Below are 16,908 nucleotides of genomic sequence, written 5' to 3' on the forward strand. Positions count from 1 at the left end.
ATTATAAAGGGAAAAATAAATGACATTTATCCTTCCTTTCCTATACAAACTATTTTTCAGAGAAAACAAATAGTTGATAACAGGAAGTTTCTCTTTATAGCAGTATTCCATCTAACTAATGAAGAAGAATTCACAGAACCAGAATACTCCATTTCATAAGCCCTAATGAAACAATAAATCTAGAATGATCATCAACAGCTGCTGATAATTTTTTAAACAACATTCTGGGTCTCCTGAAGGAAATAAACTTATAGATACTGCCTATGAAATATGATTTCCAAAAAGTTGAAGCAGAGTCTGAAGAAGAGTCTAGATCTAACTACTACTAGTAAACTACTACCAGTTTACAAGAAATACAGAGGAATGGTGAACATTAAATGACCCCATACAGATGTAATTGTTAAACCTAGAACCTGGAAAACTGGGCAGAACAAATAACCTAGTTTCTTCAGCAAATAAGTTGCAATTTAAATGAAAAGAAATAGAAGGGAGATTGTAAATTTAAAAAGAGACTTTAAAAGAGCTTCAAAATACATTCAGTAAAAATTGACAGAGAAATAGGAGCAATAGAAAAATCGGTAATTATATTTGGAGATTTTAGTATCCTTCTCTCAGCAACTGATAGAACAAGCAAAAAGAATTCCATAAAGATATGGAAGAGGTGATGATAACACTATTAGCCAACTAAACCTTTGACCTTATAGAACCAACAAGCATACAATATATGTTCTTTTTGAGAGCACATGGAATGTTCAAGATAGACCTGATCCTGGGCCATAAAACAAATTCATAAATTTCAAATGATTAAAATCATATAGTTCTCTGACCAAAGCAGTATTAATTTAGGAATAAATAACAAAAAGACATGATAGAAAATCCTCAAATATTGAAAATTAAGCAATACACTTCTAAATAACCCATGGGCAAAAGAAATCACAGGAGAAATTAGAAAATATTTTGAGAAATAAATAAAAACACAAGGTATCAAAATCTATGGGCTGCTGATAAAGCAGTGGTTAAAGAAAAATTAATAACTTTAAATGTTTGCATTATGAAATAAGAAATATTTAAAATCAATGACCTAAGCTTCACCTTAAGAAGCTAGAAAACCCAAAGTGATTAGAAGAAAAGAAACAATAAACAGCACAAATTAATGAAATGGAAAACAAAGAAAATCCACAAGTCAAAACATTGGTTCTTAGAAGAAATTTAAAACATCAATAGAATACTAGAAAGATATATCAAGATAAGAAGATAGAAAAGTTATCTTATCAATATTAGGAATAATTAGAAGGGATGTCACCATAGATACTATAAACATTAAAAGCATAACAAGAGGCTATTATAAGCAGCTTTATGCCAATGAATTTGATAAGTTAGACCAAATGGAAGCATTCCCTAAAAAATACAATTTACCAAAACTGACGCCACAAGACTTTTCAAATATGAATAACTCTATATTTACGGAAGAAATTGAATCCGTAACCAAAATCTTTCTACAGAAATGAAGAGTAGGCCCAGGTGCCTTCAGGGTGAATTCTACCAAGCATGTAAGAAATAAATACACAATTTTATATAAACTATTTCAGAAAATGGAGGGAACACTTCTCAATTCATTTATTAAGCCTTATCAAAATGTTAGCAAATCAAATTCAGTAATATATAAAAAGGATAATATATTATGACCAAGCAGAGTTTATCCCAAGAAAGTAAAACTTGGTTTAATATTCAAAACTCAGTCAATGTAACTTTCCACATTAACATTGCAATAAGGCAGGAAAGAGAACTACGAACTACAAGGATTAGAAAAGAAGTAAAATTGTCATTATTCATAAACAACATGAAAATCCTAAGGGATCTCCAAAAACCTGCTTAATTTAAAAAGTAAATTCAGCAAGTTCTAGGATGGAATATCAACATATAAAAGTCAGTTGTATTTTTATATACTTGCAATGAATAATTGAAAAATATTATAAAACAATGCCATTTGCAATAGCATAAAAACATTGCAATAGCATAAAAACATCAATTATCTAGGTATAAATCTAAGAAATAGTAAAAGACCTCAACATCCAAAGCTACAAAACATTACTGAGACATCTTATTTTATTTTATTATTTCTTTTCTTCCTTTTTTAAAAAATATGGAATGCTTCACAAATTTACATATCATTTTTGTGCAAGGGCCATGCTAATATTCTCTGTATTGCTCCAGTTTTAGCATACATGCTGCCAAAGTGAGCACTAAGAGAAATTTTTAAAGGTCTAGGAATGAATAGATATATCATGTGATGTATTGGAAGAATATATGCTTTTGTGAAGTGTTCAAGTCTTTGGCTCACTTTTTATTAGGTTATTTGTCTTTATTCACTTTATTATTTCAGGAGCCAATAAGCTAAGCCATAAGAGTCTAATAATAAGCTAAGCCACAATAGTCATATAAAAAGTGAAAATTGAAACAACAATAAAATAATAGATAATACCCACTAGAATGACTGAAATAAAAAAGAATAATATCAAATATTGGCAAGGATGTGGAATCACTAGAATTTTCACATACTGTGTAGTGGACATGTAAAACGATACAGCCAGTTGGAAAAGCTGTTTGGCAATTTCTCGTAAATTTGCACATATTTCTATCCTCAGCTGGGTCCAAATAGAATTATATATATATATTTTTTGTGTTTGTTTGTTTTTTGTTTTTTTGTTTTTGAGATGGAGTTTACCTCTGTCACCCAGGCTGGAGTGCAGTGGCACGATCTTGGCTCACTGAAAGCTCCACCTCCCAGGTTCATGCCATTCTTTGGCCTCAGCCTCCCAAGTAGCTGGGACTACAGGCGCCCGCCACCACGCCTGGCTAATTTTTTGTATCTTTTAGTAGAAATGGGGTTTCACCATGTTAGCCAGGATGGTCTCGATCTCCTGACCTCCTGATCCACCCACCTTGGCCTCCCAAAGTGCTGGGATTACAGGTGTGAGCCACTGCGCCGGGCCTAGAATTATTTTTAATTTTATACTACATCCATGTATTTCATTTCCAATGGAAGTGAAAACAGGTGTCAAAAAGAAAAACAAAATGCACAAAACCTGTAGAAGAATGTTCTTGGCACCCTCACTTCACCATAGCCTAAAACTGGAAACAACCCAATGTCTCTAACAAGCGAATGGATAAACAAATGTTGGTAGATGCATAAAATGAAGTACTACCAGCAAAAAAAAAAAAGGGGGGGGGGAATGAACTATTGATATATATAGCAGCATGAATGAATCTCAAAACATTTTGCTGAGCAAAAGAAACCAGACATAAAAAGGCTCTATATGATTCCACTTATATAAAATCTAACAACAGAGAAAACCAGTTTATGGTAGCATTGGTCAGAAAATGGTTTCTTGGGCCCATAGGAGGTTTGTTAGAAAGACATACAAGGAAAATTCCTGGGAGTAGATGATGGAAATAGTCTGTGTCTTGAGCTGGGTGGTAGTTACACAAGCTATGACACAACTATTAAAGCTCATCCAACTGTACACTTCCCCATGCTCTGTGCATTTTATTGTATGTTGTATGTTGAGGTATATTATATAGACCTCAATAAAAACTAGTTTTCTCAATAGGCATCAGGCGATCAGAAAAAAAGAAAGAAAAATAACTGGTTTTCAATTTTAAAAATCAGAAAAGGGAAACTTAAGAGAGATTGACTGATTGCAATCACATAAGCTTATTTGGATCCCGGTTCTAACAAACACTCAAAAAAATCAGGGAAATGTGAACACCGACTTGATATGAAATTTAGAGATTAATATTAATATTTTAGATACAATGACAGCATAATTATGGTTTTGAAAGTCTTTATTTCCAAAGGACATACTGAAACACAGATGAAATGACATAACATATTTGCAGAAAAATAATCTGGTAGAGGTAAGGGGGAGTGAATTAAAATAGACCATGAGTTGATAAATATTACTGTAGAGTGATGAACGAGCATATTAAGGTGCTCTATTCTCTCTTAGTATTTGTTTGAGGTTTCCCAAAAAAGAACAAAGGAGGTTAGACCTAGAGAATGTGAAGTTTCAATTCAGTCACATAAGCTTTTCTGAGCATCTACTAAGTTCTGTGTCTATGCCTATACTTACAGCGTTGGTCACAGCAAAACACACAAGTGACACTCTAGTCATCAAAACACCTTCACTTTCATTCTAATTTACTCTCAGGGAGTGGTTTGAGCCTGATGAGAACAGAATGCTTGATTTCTTCACAGATTAAAGTCAGTCTTCTGATTAGTCCCAGAACTGCACTTTAAAACCCTAAGATGTTGAATTACACGTAAAGCCTAAACAGGTAACTTAGGAAGTTTATAACTCAGTTCTTGATATATGAAATGATCCTCTTGTGATGTTGGTAATACTGATGTGGAACATGCCCAGGACTCGGAGTTCGAGAGCACCTTATACATGAAGTTCCCCTTGGTAATAATACTGTTTACTTTATAAACTTAGGTGATAACTACTGTCATGTCTATCATAAAATCAAGAAAACAGAGTGTGGAATTAGCAGGTTTTCTTCATGTCCTATTAACCCCAGGAATCGTACCACATTTCTTCCCATCACAGAGTCCACATGTCCATTTTACAAGGACGTTTTAGAGAAATTCACATCGAATAGATAAGAATTCAAAGGGCATGGTGTTTCCCCAAAACCTCTTGAAACTATGACTAGCATGAACCTTTGCTTCAATAAACTATCCCAGCCTTACTACATTTATCTTCCCAAATCTAGAGAGTATAGATACTTCATTGAGCAGCATAATCTTTATAAATTTATTTCTACAAGTGCTACAGACATCTGTCCTTTCGTCACTAGGAGCAGTCTGATCATTCAAATCACATGCCTCTGTTTCTCTTTCATTTTGGGCTTTATTAGAAGTGTGGAGAAGAAAAGCTTTTCTCCCTGCCAGATTTCACAACAGGCCTGAGCAGAATTACAGGGAAGCTTCCTGGAGATGGGCTCACAGGAGGAGATGCTGTCAATCCTGACTTTGGCTACAGGGGGCTTTAATTCTAAAGGAATGAATGGGCTGGTGAGCACATCCCAGAGAAGTACCACCTGGAGAAGTCCACCTCTGTAACGGTCTACAGACACTTTGGAGCTACCCATCCAAAAACCCAAGGAAGCTACTGTAGACACTGCACCCATCCTGCCCCACTAGTAAGGCTGATGTAGGTTACTAGAAGCATTCCTCCATCTCCCCATCTCCCCAAGGAAAAAATAAGCCTTGTTGAAAGTGAACCCCAAAATGTGAGTTACCTAACTGGCAACTCTAAAATGTACCTTGATTCAAAGCCAGGGCAGGGGCATAAATAACAATTCCAGTATACAGAATCTAGGGGGGAGAAAGAAAGCCAAATGAATTAAATGAATTATAAAATTCATGAATTATGTCTGAGTTATAAAATATTGATTGTTTTCCTATAACTTCAATTATGAATTAAAACAACAGTTTCAAAATGCCTAATAAAATTTGTTTGTAACTTGAAAAATATTATTTAAGTAAAGTTGACTCTTCTGTTTATGGTATGGTCATAAGTTAAAAACACTTTTTTGCAACCTGCTTAAGTAAAAATATGGACTTTTATATGGTGCTTAGTGCAAATGGTCACTGATCCAGCAACTCAATCTTGAAAAAAAATTTCCCACGTTTAAAATAATTAGAAAAAAAGAAAAAATAATAATATAAAAGATGACACCTCAATTATGTCTTCAAACTGTTAATCCCTGCATAATTAATCGAGAAAACAGTAAAAATTTGGAAAACGTATTTCTAAAAGTTTTAATGTTCATAAATTAAACAAAAGTATAAATTTGCACTAAAAAAATACTGAAAGCCAACAAAAACCACATTCAATCTTTTTAATATCATTCATTATTTTCATTCATACATTTAACAACTACTTATTGATCTGGGGTACAATAGTGAGGAAGAGAAATAGACTTTTTCTCAAAATATAATTTTTATTGTGTTTGATCTTTCAAATATATCCCATAGAAGTGAATTCCATGATTACTCCATAAAAGTATATTATGAAAATAAAAACCTATTCAGTACCTTTTGAATGTTTGATTATATTACATGAGTAGAACTATGAAGTCCTTCAAATGGGAGGTGCTAAATCTCCCCTCTTTTTGCGAAAATGAACTAACTTTCCACAGTCATTATTCTGTCCAAGTTGAAGATTTAAAAACATGACGACAGGCCACCTTCCTAATGCTGGTCCCCACTTCTCATTCTGTTGGCATTTCTAACAAAGATCCAAAGAGATCTGAACAGTTGGTGAATGCAAGCTACCAGGCTCAACTCTCTAAGAGACCCCAAAGGATTCCTTCCTTTTACACTGCAGTTGTGAAGGACTGATAAAACTTAAGTTATATAATTTGCAAAGATATAAAATGAAGTTGAGTTACATAATTTACAGAGGCACTCTGTCTCACTGTAGCAAATCCTTAGGTAGCTTTTTTGTTTGTTTGTTTGTTTTTTGTTTTTGTTTTGTTTTTTTTTTTTGAAATAGTCTTGCTCTGTCGCCCAGGCTAGGGTGGTGCAATGGCATGATCTTGGCTCACTGCAACCTCTGCCTCCCGTGTTCAGGAGATTCTCCCACCTCAGCCTCCCCAGTCATTGGAATTATAGACACCCGCCATCATGTCTGGCTAATTTTTGTATTTTTGTAGAGATGGGGTGTCACCATGTGTTGGCCAGGCTGGTCTTGAACTCCTGATCTCAGGAGATCCACTTGCCTCAGCCTCCCAAAGTGCTGGGATTATAGGCATGAGCCACCACGGCTGGCCCTTAGGTAGCTTTTGACTGGAAATGGAATTGAAATTAGAGACAAGAATGCAAATCTCTTCCACAACCTCCATTAGCAAACCCAGCCCTAAAGTGCTTAACTGACAAGAGGAAAATGTGTATATAAATAATCGTGACAATGATCATTACAATCTTCCAGCAGCAGGGTGAACAGTGGAAAGCATTCCTGTCACTGGCCACTTGGCAAATCCTTGCTTTCCCTTCGTGTCAATCAGTAAATCTATAAGTGCATGTTCTTGAATTACTGGATTGAGTATTTGGCTTTAAAGATTCCTCCAGAGCTTAGGATTCTGTTGTTTTACACTCTAAGGACTGCTTTAGTTGGTTCTTAGAGTCTAATTTTTAAAAGACCGCTGACTTTTAAAATATGATTTCGAAGAAAATTATTTCCTACTGTCTTCGTATGGAAGTTAATTTTTTCATACCTATTACTCAATATGTTACAGAAATACCGTGAACATGCTACTTGTTTTCCTTTTGTTAGAATTCCCACTGTCAGCAACAAGTATCTTTGCCATGTAGTAATAATGCCCTTCCTGTCACCTTGGTGGAGGTGAAGGGAGGTCAGATAAAGGAAAGCATAGTTTCCGACTGTTGCTTCATCAGTATAATATTTAACATTCACTTAAATCATTCTACTTTTCCAGGAAGTAAAGCATTTACTGAAACACTGTTTGATGATTTAAGGGTTGATGCTGTACAGTGACAAGTGTTTCTCCTTTTGTGTTCCCTTGTATTTTCAACACCTCTTTTTGTCTTTCATGTGTTTCCCAGGTAAGCTCAATCCAGATGCCATGGTTAAAAATATTTTAGCTGACAAAAGATAAAATAAATGGAGAGCTACTTACTGTTTGAAAAATGAAGAGGACTGTTCCACAGAGACGAACACATTTGTTAAATCGAAGTTCTAAATACTGTTGCAAAAAAAAAAAAAAAAAAAATTATGCGAATCCTCTGGATGCCTTTTTTAAAATCAGAAGCTCAAGAAGAAAATTTAAATTTAGAAATGTAAAACAACTTCACAACTGATTTGGAGTCTGTATTTTTATTTTAGTATTATTTTTATTTATATACAGCAAAATTGACTCGTTTTAGCGTACAGTTCAGTGGGTTTTAACACACACAGATTCATGTAACCCCTGTCACAATAAGGACACAAGACAGTTCCATCACCCAGAAAACTCACTCGGGCTTCCCCTTCATGATCAAGCCCTCCTCCCTCCCCCAAGCCCTAGCAATCACTGATCTGCTCTCCCTCTCTAGTTTGGCCTTTTCCAGAATGTCATATAAGTGAAATTACTTTCTATATTTTCAGAGTGAGCAATCTGTTGTTCTCTTTCTCTTGGCATCTACTCCATACATTTTCCTGGACTCACTTGGGGCATCAACCCTTTCTGATTGCAGACTCTTGTGATGGAATAGTCAGTCATTTGCCCTGCCTCTTCTGACCAAGAGGAAGTCACATGATCCCAGCTCAGCCAATCAGCTTTTCCTTCCATTGGGTATTTGAATCTTAAAGGCAGGATACAAAGACAAAACATGACTGATCCTGACAGAGTGGCCTGAAAAGGCTGCCCTGGTTTCTGTCCTTTCCAAGACTTGCTTACTCAGCTTGTCCCTCTGTTCTATGCGCTACCCCCATGTCCTTCTAACAATTTTTTTTTTAAACTTAAATCACCCAAGCCAGTTTCTGTTCAGCGCCAACGACCATGCCAATTTTTCCTATTTTACTTGAAATCTGCTATGTCTTATAACATAGTCTGCTTGTCTCCTATGTTATATAATGTATTATAATATACATATTACAGAGTTAGGATCATAGAATTTCAGAGCTGGGATCTAAGACATTTTCTAACGTGCATGTAATTACTAAGAAATTTAAGGCTGACAACAATCTTCATATAGTAGAAAATAAGAAGAGGAAAAAACTGGCATTAGGTAATAATCTGAGGAAAAATAATCTGATATTTTTGCCCCATGATCACGGCTAACACATACAGAGTACTTGCTGTATGCATGGTCCTCCCAACAACTCTATGAGCCAGGTACTGTGTATAAGCCCATGTTAAAGACAAGAACACTGGGACTCAGAGAGAACACCAAGTTGACAACCTTGCAAACTTGTCAGGGCCACAGTACACATTTAAAACCTTTGATGCCAAAATCTGTGCACATTATTCAGCATATATAAACAATCTGACTACGTATTTAAGACTCAGTAAGTGAATGGATGAAACTAACACAAAGTAAGACCCCACTCCCAAATCACTGATGGATGACAAATACACAGTACCATGTAGTACACTGGAGGAAGAGTTCCAGCCCTTGACCCAGTCCCACACCTGACTCCATCAGCTTGTGGCAATCATTCTCCAAATGTCAGGTTCTTTCTCTTTAAAATGAGGGGCATAATAATAATTTGTTTCCCTCTCACTTTGCAAGGTTTGGAGACTATTCAATGACATAAATGGATGGGGAAATGTAAACTCAAAAAGTAAGATATTAAGAAGTTAGTGGTATCCAAATCAATGGACCTGAAGAAAATTGAATCTCAATGAATTACATATATCAAAATCATTCAAGGATATTTTGGAAGCCTTTTTAGAAGACTGCAGAAGTTTATTAAGCCTGGAAACAGGGCAGTGTTATTGCATTTCTTTAGAAGTTTATTTTTTGTTTGTTTATTTGTTTTGTAAATCTCTGTGAGTCACTAAATATGTGAATGGACATCAATAGAAGAGAAGTCTTTGTTTATGCTAGATACATGCATCCAAATTGCTGGAGACACAAATAAATTGAACCAAGCTGAACCACGTAAGTTGATCAGTTGATCCAGGGAAACCTGTGATTTAAGCTCAAGGACCAACTCAAGACAGAACCAAGAAGTCTATTACGATCTCAGTCATCAATTACTGGGCTGCTGAAGAAATATCTGGAGACTGGACCAGATGTCCAAGTCACTGTGTGGCAGCCTTTGGGAATACTTGTAAGATTTCTAGACATAATTACAAAGTAATGACAGGTGCCTAAATTAATCATGATCTCTCATTGTCCTCAGAACTTTGAATCACTTCTGTTGATATGAATAAATATATAAATAACAAGCAAACATGAGGTCTAAGCAACTCAGTTTAAACACAGATTTAGTTGGCTCTAGAAAGATCTTGAAGAATTGATGGATCAAATTGGATTCCTGCATTATACTTGGGTCTGGAAGTTGCTAAACACCTATCAGGACTACATTTTGAAGGCAGTGATAAATGAAAAAAAGTTTGTGAACAGCTAATTTTCACTAAAGAAATGTCAACAAGGAGAGATTTCATACTTGAGCAAGAATGCCAGGTTATCAATCACTCAACACTGTACTGCATATTCTGTATAGATTCTGTACTTCTCAGCATAAAACAATAAACAATATACTCCACAGGAAAGTCTTTGCCATGACCATTAGGGAGGGTCTTAGCATGTTGCCTAACTTCCCTGTTCCCAACTGCCTGGCACCCCAGAGGTGGATGCCTGTAGTGTGCCCACAACTTCACACGTCCTCTATTGCTTCCCTTGTTCTCTCTGCACTGGCGTAAGTATTGCTTGGGGTTATAACAGACTCATCAGAGCCTTCAGAAGCAGCCAGTATGCTGCTAGGCATATGTCCACACTGCTTCACATTCCTAGTAGCTTAACTTACTCTGAGTCTCCGTCCACAAAATGGGGCTCTTGATAGTACTTCCCTCATAAGGATTATTCTGAATGTGAGTCAGATAATGTATGTAAAACATGCAATGCAGCCCAGTGCCTGGCATGTGTTCAGCATTCAATGAACTTTTGTTATTTGCCATTTTTAGCTGGAACTCCTGCTAACTTAGCCTCTACCACTGCAAACATGAGGGAAATCTGTTTCTGGTTGAGTTAATGTTGTAGCCCCGAAGAGGCATGGGTCAGTGATTATGAGAGCAGCATTCGTCTGTAGAGATGAAGTCCTCATGCCAGATTTTTCAAACCCTTTCCAAGTTTGGGAATTGGTTAGCTATAGATCAGAGCTCACAGACTCAAATGCCTCCAGGTTCCATCAGGTAACATACATAAGTGACACTGACCAGGTGTTCACATATTAACATGTTGGAATATTCCTCCCACCCACTAAGATATATGTTTTCTTACATCTCCCTGGAAACAAGAGATCCCTTTACCCCTGTCCATTTTCCATTTCACATTTTTTGATAAAGACATAAATGCAGATAAAAATTTCTCTACCAAAAAACAGTAACCATGAAAACACAAAGACCTCAATATCAAAGTTTAATAGAGAGTGAGAGCAAGAGCTGTAAACTTGAGTTCCTGTGGCCACAGGGGGCATGGGCCCAGTGTTACCAGCATTTTCAGTTCTCAAAAGAAGTCATAGTCTGAAATTATATTTTATTTCTCCTCACTATAAGGAGAAGTAAAAAAAAAAAAAAAAAAAAAAAAAAAAATGACCAAGAACTGAATTTGGTCTGGGGAATTTTGCCAGTTTGTCACTTCTGAGCAAACCTGAGAAACTGCATCTTGCTCACTTCTGGGATGATTACTGGGCTCTCCCAAACACAGCACCAGAGTGAATGGAAGGCAACGCTGCCCAGGGGTGCCTCACCCTGGAAGACGTCACTAGAGCCCAGGCAGAATGTGTCACCAATGTTTGTTGTGCCATTGAGGCCCTGTCCCCAGCACCAGTTGAACCAGCCTCACTAGGAAACCACCTGCCAGAACCCCTGGATTGGAGTTCTCTGGGTAACGGCCTAATAGAGAGGAAACTTCTGAAGGCTTGTTCCATGGAGCTCATGGATCAGTGCCTGGGTGAAGGAGACCACGGAAGGCACTGAACTGGGCCCCGCCACTCCCCTGAGCTTTGATCCCGCCCCCCACCTCCCATTAAACAGCTCTTTAAACTAAACATGCATCATCTTTTCAAAGCCCTTTCCTGCAGACAACTTGAGAAAACCTATAGCCAGGGGACTTGTGCAATAGAGGAAAGACAGTTTTCCTTAATTATCTTTCTGTAGAGAAGGCAGAGCTGTTTGAGAACCATGCTGCCTAATTTTCTTATTGATCCCAAGATAACTACCACCACCACAGCTAGCACCACCACAATAATTATGACCAACGTCTATCTGGCACTTACTCTGTGTCAAACACTGTTCTAAATGCTACACCTTGCATCATCTCATTTAATCCTCCCAACAACTGGATGAGGTAGGTGATATTATTTTATTTTTGAGGAAATAGGCACAAAAGATTGAGTAAGTCATCCAAGGTCACCCAGCTAGTAAGTGGTAGAATCTGGTCCCAAATACAGTTACTGATACACCTTAGCCACTTGGGTGCCTGTGTCAGTGGAAAGGGGGTGTGTGTGGAAGGGGAAGGAAGGGAAGCACAAATTCTTCACCGTCTTGGAAGAGTGAATGGCGCTGAGGACCTGAAACAAGAGGATTCATTTCAAGAAGCAGGGCCTGAGAGCTGAAGAACTTACCTTCCCCCCAAATCTTTCCTCTTGCTTGGGAATCAAAGATGCTAAAGGTAGAAAGGATCTTAGCGAGCACTACTACTCCAATCCGTTCACTTTGGAAGACTTTTTTTTCACTAAGCCCAGGAGAGTAAATCCCAAGGATTTTTTCACCCTTAGAGGACACCTCTCAGTAGAAGGGAAGGGATGCCAGGGGAGGGTCGGGGGACAGGGAGGAGTGTAGGGAGGGTGATGATGGACGGGGAGAGATTTCGATGTGGCGGTGAGAGTCTGTCCCCAAGAAAACGCCTCCAGAGGTCTGCAGAGTTCCCTTACCCGGCGCCCTGCATGGTCCCAGCCCACCCTGCCCCTTACCTCATAGGTGCTGGTAATTCCCAGTTTGTAGAACACCGGGAGGAAGACCTCCGCGCTGATGACCACTACAAAGAAGTAGGTGAAGGCAAAGATGCTAAAAATGGCCCCAAAACGGTAGACCTCGGAGGGGGTGCCCAGGACGGTGACGGCCGACATGAAGCTAGCGGTGAGGGACAGCGCCACGGGCACAGCCGTCATTCTGCGGCCGCCCATTAGGAAATCCTTGGAGGTCTGCTGGCCGCCCCCAGCGAAGGCGTAGTAGATGCCGATGGCGGCCGAGATGACCAGCATGCCCGCGAACACCACGTAGTCCCACACCACGAAGGTGCCAATGCCCCGCGGTATGTCCATGGCCGACGGTCGCCTGAGCCCTGCGCGCAAACTGGTGGCCCAGCGGCGCGCAGCCCAAGCCAGGCACGCACTTCTTATCCCAGATCCCCGGCGCGCAGGCGTGGCGTCCCGCGGGGAGGTGTCGGCCAGGTGTCGGCCTCCAAACGCACCCTGAGGCGGGGTGAGGGCTGGCAGTCGCCCCTGCACCCGTCGCTGCGAGCCGCGCCTCTCAAAGCCAGTTCTGGGACCTCGGAAAATCAGTCCGCTGTCCTGAGGGCTCACCAGGTGAGGTACTGGAGAGGCCGAGTTCGTCAAGGCGCCAGGGACACCTGAGCAGATGAGAACTGGAGCCTCCAGCTGCTTCCAACCAATCTACACAGGGAGCGCTCTGCGCAAATTTTGTTGGCCTGGTACCGGAGGGGATGCACCATTTAAATAAGCAGGCCCTTTACATCCCTTGTAAGTTGGATTCCTAGGTATTTCATTCTCTTTGAAGCAATTGTGAATGGAAGTTCATTCCTGATTTGGCTCTCTGCTTGTCTGTTACTGGTGTATAAGAATGCTTGTGATTTTTGCACATTAATTTTGTATCCTGAGACTTTGCTGAAGTTGCTTATCAGCTTAAGAAGGTTTTGGGCTGAGACGATGGGGTTTTCTAAGTATACAATCATGTCATCTGCAAACAGGGACAATTTGACTTCTTTTCCTAACTGAATACCCTTGATTTCTTTCTCTTGCCTGATTGCCCTAGCCAGAACTTCCAACACTATGTTGAATAGGAGTGGTGAGAGAGGGCATCCCCGTCTTGTGCCAGTTTTCAAAGGGAATTTTTCCAGTTTTTGCCCATTCAGTATGATATTAGCTGTGGGTTTGTCATAAATAGCTCTTATTATTTTGAGGTACGTTCCATCAATACCGAATTTGTTGAGCGTTTTTAGCATGAAGGGCTGTTGAATTTTGTCAAAAGCCTTTTCTGCATCTATTGAGATAATCATGTGGTTCTTGTCTTTGGTTCTGTTGATATGCTGGATTACGTTGATTGATTTGCGAATGTTGAACCAGCCTTGCATCCCAGGGATGAAGCCCACTTGATCATGGTGGATAAGCTTTTTGATGTGCTGCTGAATCCAGTTTGCCAGTATTTTATTGAGGATTTTTGCATCGATGTTCATCAGGGAGATTGGTCTAAAATTCTCTTTTTTTGTTGTGTCTCTGCCAGGCTTTGGTATCAGGATGATGTTGGCCTCATAAAATGAGTTAGGGAGGATTCCCTCTTTTTCTATTGATTGGAATAGTTTCAGAAGGAATGGTACCAGCTCCTCCTTGTACCTCTGGTAGAATTCAGCTGTGAATCCATCTGGTCCTGGGCTTTTTTTGGTGGGTAGGCTATTAATTGTTGCCTCAATTTCAGAGGCTGCTATTGGTCTATTCAGGGATTCAACTTCTTCCTGGTTTAGTCTTGGAAGAGTATACGTGTCCAGGAAATTATCCATTTCTTCTAGATTTTCTAGTTGATTTGCGTAGAGGTGTTTATAGTATTCTCTGATGGTAGTTTGTATTTCTGTGGGGTCGGTGGTGATATCCCCTTTATCATTTTTTATTGCGTCTATTTGATTCCTCTCTCTTTTCTTCTTTATTAATCTTGCTAGCGGTCTGTCAATTTTGTTGATCTTTTCAAAAAACCAACTCCTGGATTCATTGATTTTTTGGAGGGTTTTTTGTGTCTCTATCTCCTTCAGTTCTGCTCTGATCTTAGTTATTTCTTGCCTTCTGCTAGCTTTTGAATGTGTTTGCTCTTGCCTCTCTAGTTCTTTTAATTGTGATGTTAGAGTGTCAATTTTAGATCTTTCCTGCTTTCTCTTGTGGGCACTTAGTGCTATAAATTTCCCTCTACACACTGCTTTAAATGTGTCCCAGAGATTCTGGTATGTTGTATCTTTGTTCTCATTGGTTTCAAAGAACATCTTTATTTCTGCTTTCATTTCGTTATGTACCCAGTAGTCATTCAGGAGCAGGTTGTTCAGTTTCCATGTAGTTGAGCGGTTTTGATTGAATTTCTTAGTCCTGAGTTCTAGTTTGATTGCACTGTGGTCAGAGAGACAGTTTGTTATAATTTCTGTTCTTTTACATTTGCTGAGGAGTGCTTTACTTCCAATTATGTGGTCAATTTTGGAATAAGTGTGATGTGGTGCTGAGAAGAATGTATATTCTGTTGACTTGGGGTGGAGAGTTCTATAGATGTCTATTAGGTCCGCTTGGTGCAGAGATGAGTTCAATTCCTGGATATCCTTGTTAACTTTCTGTCTCGTTGATCTGTCTAATGTTGACAGTGGAGTGTTGAAGTCTCCCATTATTATTGTATGGGAGTCTAAGTCTCTTTGTAAGTCTCTAAGGACTTGCTTTATGAATCTGGGTGCTCCTGGATTGGGTGCATATATATTTAGGATAGTTAGCTCTTCCTGTTGAATTGATCCCTTTACCATTATGTAATGGCCTTCTTTGTCTCTTTTGATCTTTGATGGTTTAAAGTCTGTTTTATCAGAGACTAGGATTGCAACCCCTGCTTTTTTTTGTTCTCCATTTGCTTGGTAGATCTTCCTCCATCCTTTTATTTTGAGCCTATGTATGTCTCTGCATGTGAGATGGGTCTCCTGAAGACAGCAGACTGATGGGTCTTGACTCTTTATCCAGTTTGCCAGTCTGTGTCTTTTAATTGGAGCATTTAGTCCATTTACATTTAAGGTTAATATTGTTATGTGTGACCTTGATCCAGCCATTATGATATTAACTGGTTATTTTGCTCATTAGTTGATGCAGTTTCTCCCTAGCCTCCATGGTCTTTACATTTTGGCATGTTTTTGCAATGGCTGGTACCGGTTGTTCCTTTCCATGTTTAGGGCTTCCTTCAGGGTCTCTTGTAAGGCAGGCCTGGTGGTGACAAAATCTCTAAGCATTTGCTTATCTGTAAAGAATTTTATTTCTCCTTCACTTATGAAACTTAGTTTGGCTGGATATGAAATTCTGGGTTTAAAATTCTTTTCTTTAAGAACGTTGAATATTGGCCCCCACTCTCTTCTGGCTTGTATAGTTTCTGCCGAGAGATCTGCTGTCAGTCTGATGGGCTTCCCTTTGTGGGTAACCCGACCTTTCTCTCTGGCTGCCCTTAAGATTTTTTCCTTCATTTCAACTTTGGTGAATCTGGCAATTATGTGTCTTGGAGTTGCTCTTCTGGAGGAGTATCTTTGTGGCGTTCTCTGTATTTCCTGAATTTGAATGTTGGCCTGCCCTGCTAGGTTGGGGAAGTTCTCCTGGATGATATCCTGTAGAGTGTTTTCCAATTTGGTTCCATTTTCCCCCTCACTTTCAGGCACCCCAATCAGACGTAGATTTGGTCTTTTGACATAATCCCATACTTCTTGCAGGCTTTGTTCATTTCTTTTTCTTCTTTTTTCTTTTGGTTTCTCTTCTCGCTTCATTTCATTCATTTGATCCTCCATCGCTGATACTCTTTCTTCCAGTTGATCGAGTCGGTTACTGAAGCTTGTGCATTTGTCACGTATTTCTCGTGACATGGTTTTCATCTCTGTCATTTCGTTTATGACCTTCTCTGCATTAATTAGTCTAGCTGTCAATTCTTCCACTTTTTTTTCAAGATTTTTAGTTTCTTTGCGCTGGGTACGTAATTCCTCCTTTAGCTCTGAGAGGTTTGATGGACTGAAGCCTTCTTCTCTCATCTCATCAAAATCATTCTCTGACCAGCTTTGATCCGTTGCTGGCGATGGGCTGTGCTCCTTTGCAGGAGGAGATGCGCTCTTATTTTTTGAATTTCCAGCTTTTCTGCCCTGCTTTTTCCCCATCTTTGTGGTTT

The 16,908-nt window shown here is 39.0% G+C and overlaps 1 protein-coding gene and 1 non-coding gene across 2 annotated transcripts in view; both read right to left on the reverse strand.

Moving 5' to 3' along the window:
• The window catches only part of SLC5A8 (solute carrier family 5 member 8), a 59,516-nt gene extending 46,037 nt beyond the window's left edge, over positions 1-13,479 (reverse strand). The window contains exons 1-3 of the mRNA XM_023207950.2: positions 12,711-13,479; positions 7,708-7,773; positions 5,329-5,380 (exon numbers count right to left, since the gene is read on the reverse strand). Coding sequence (XP_023063718.1) covers positions 5,329-5,380; positions 7,708-7,773; positions 12,711-13,061 — 469 coding nt within the window. The 5' untranslated portion in view covers positions 13,062-13,479. The remainder of the gene's footprint in view (positions 1-5,328; positions 5,381-7,707; positions 7,774-12,710) is intronic.
• Positions 2,138-2,244, reverse strand: LOC111538973. Its single transcript, XR_002730530.1, has one exon. It is a non-coding gene; the product is annotated as a U6 spliceosomal RNA (small nuclear RNA).
• Positions 13,480-16,908: the final 3,429 nt, after the last annotated feature.

The sequence above is a fragment of the Piliocolobus tephrosceles genome, chromosome 10 (genome assembly GCF_002776525.5).
Source record: "Piliocolobus tephrosceles isolate RC106 chromosome 10, ASM277652v3, whole genome shotgun sequence".
Classification (NCBI taxonomy): domain Eukaryota; kingdom Metazoa; phylum Chordata; class Mammalia; order Primates; family Cercopithecidae; genus Piliocolobus; species Piliocolobus tephrosceles.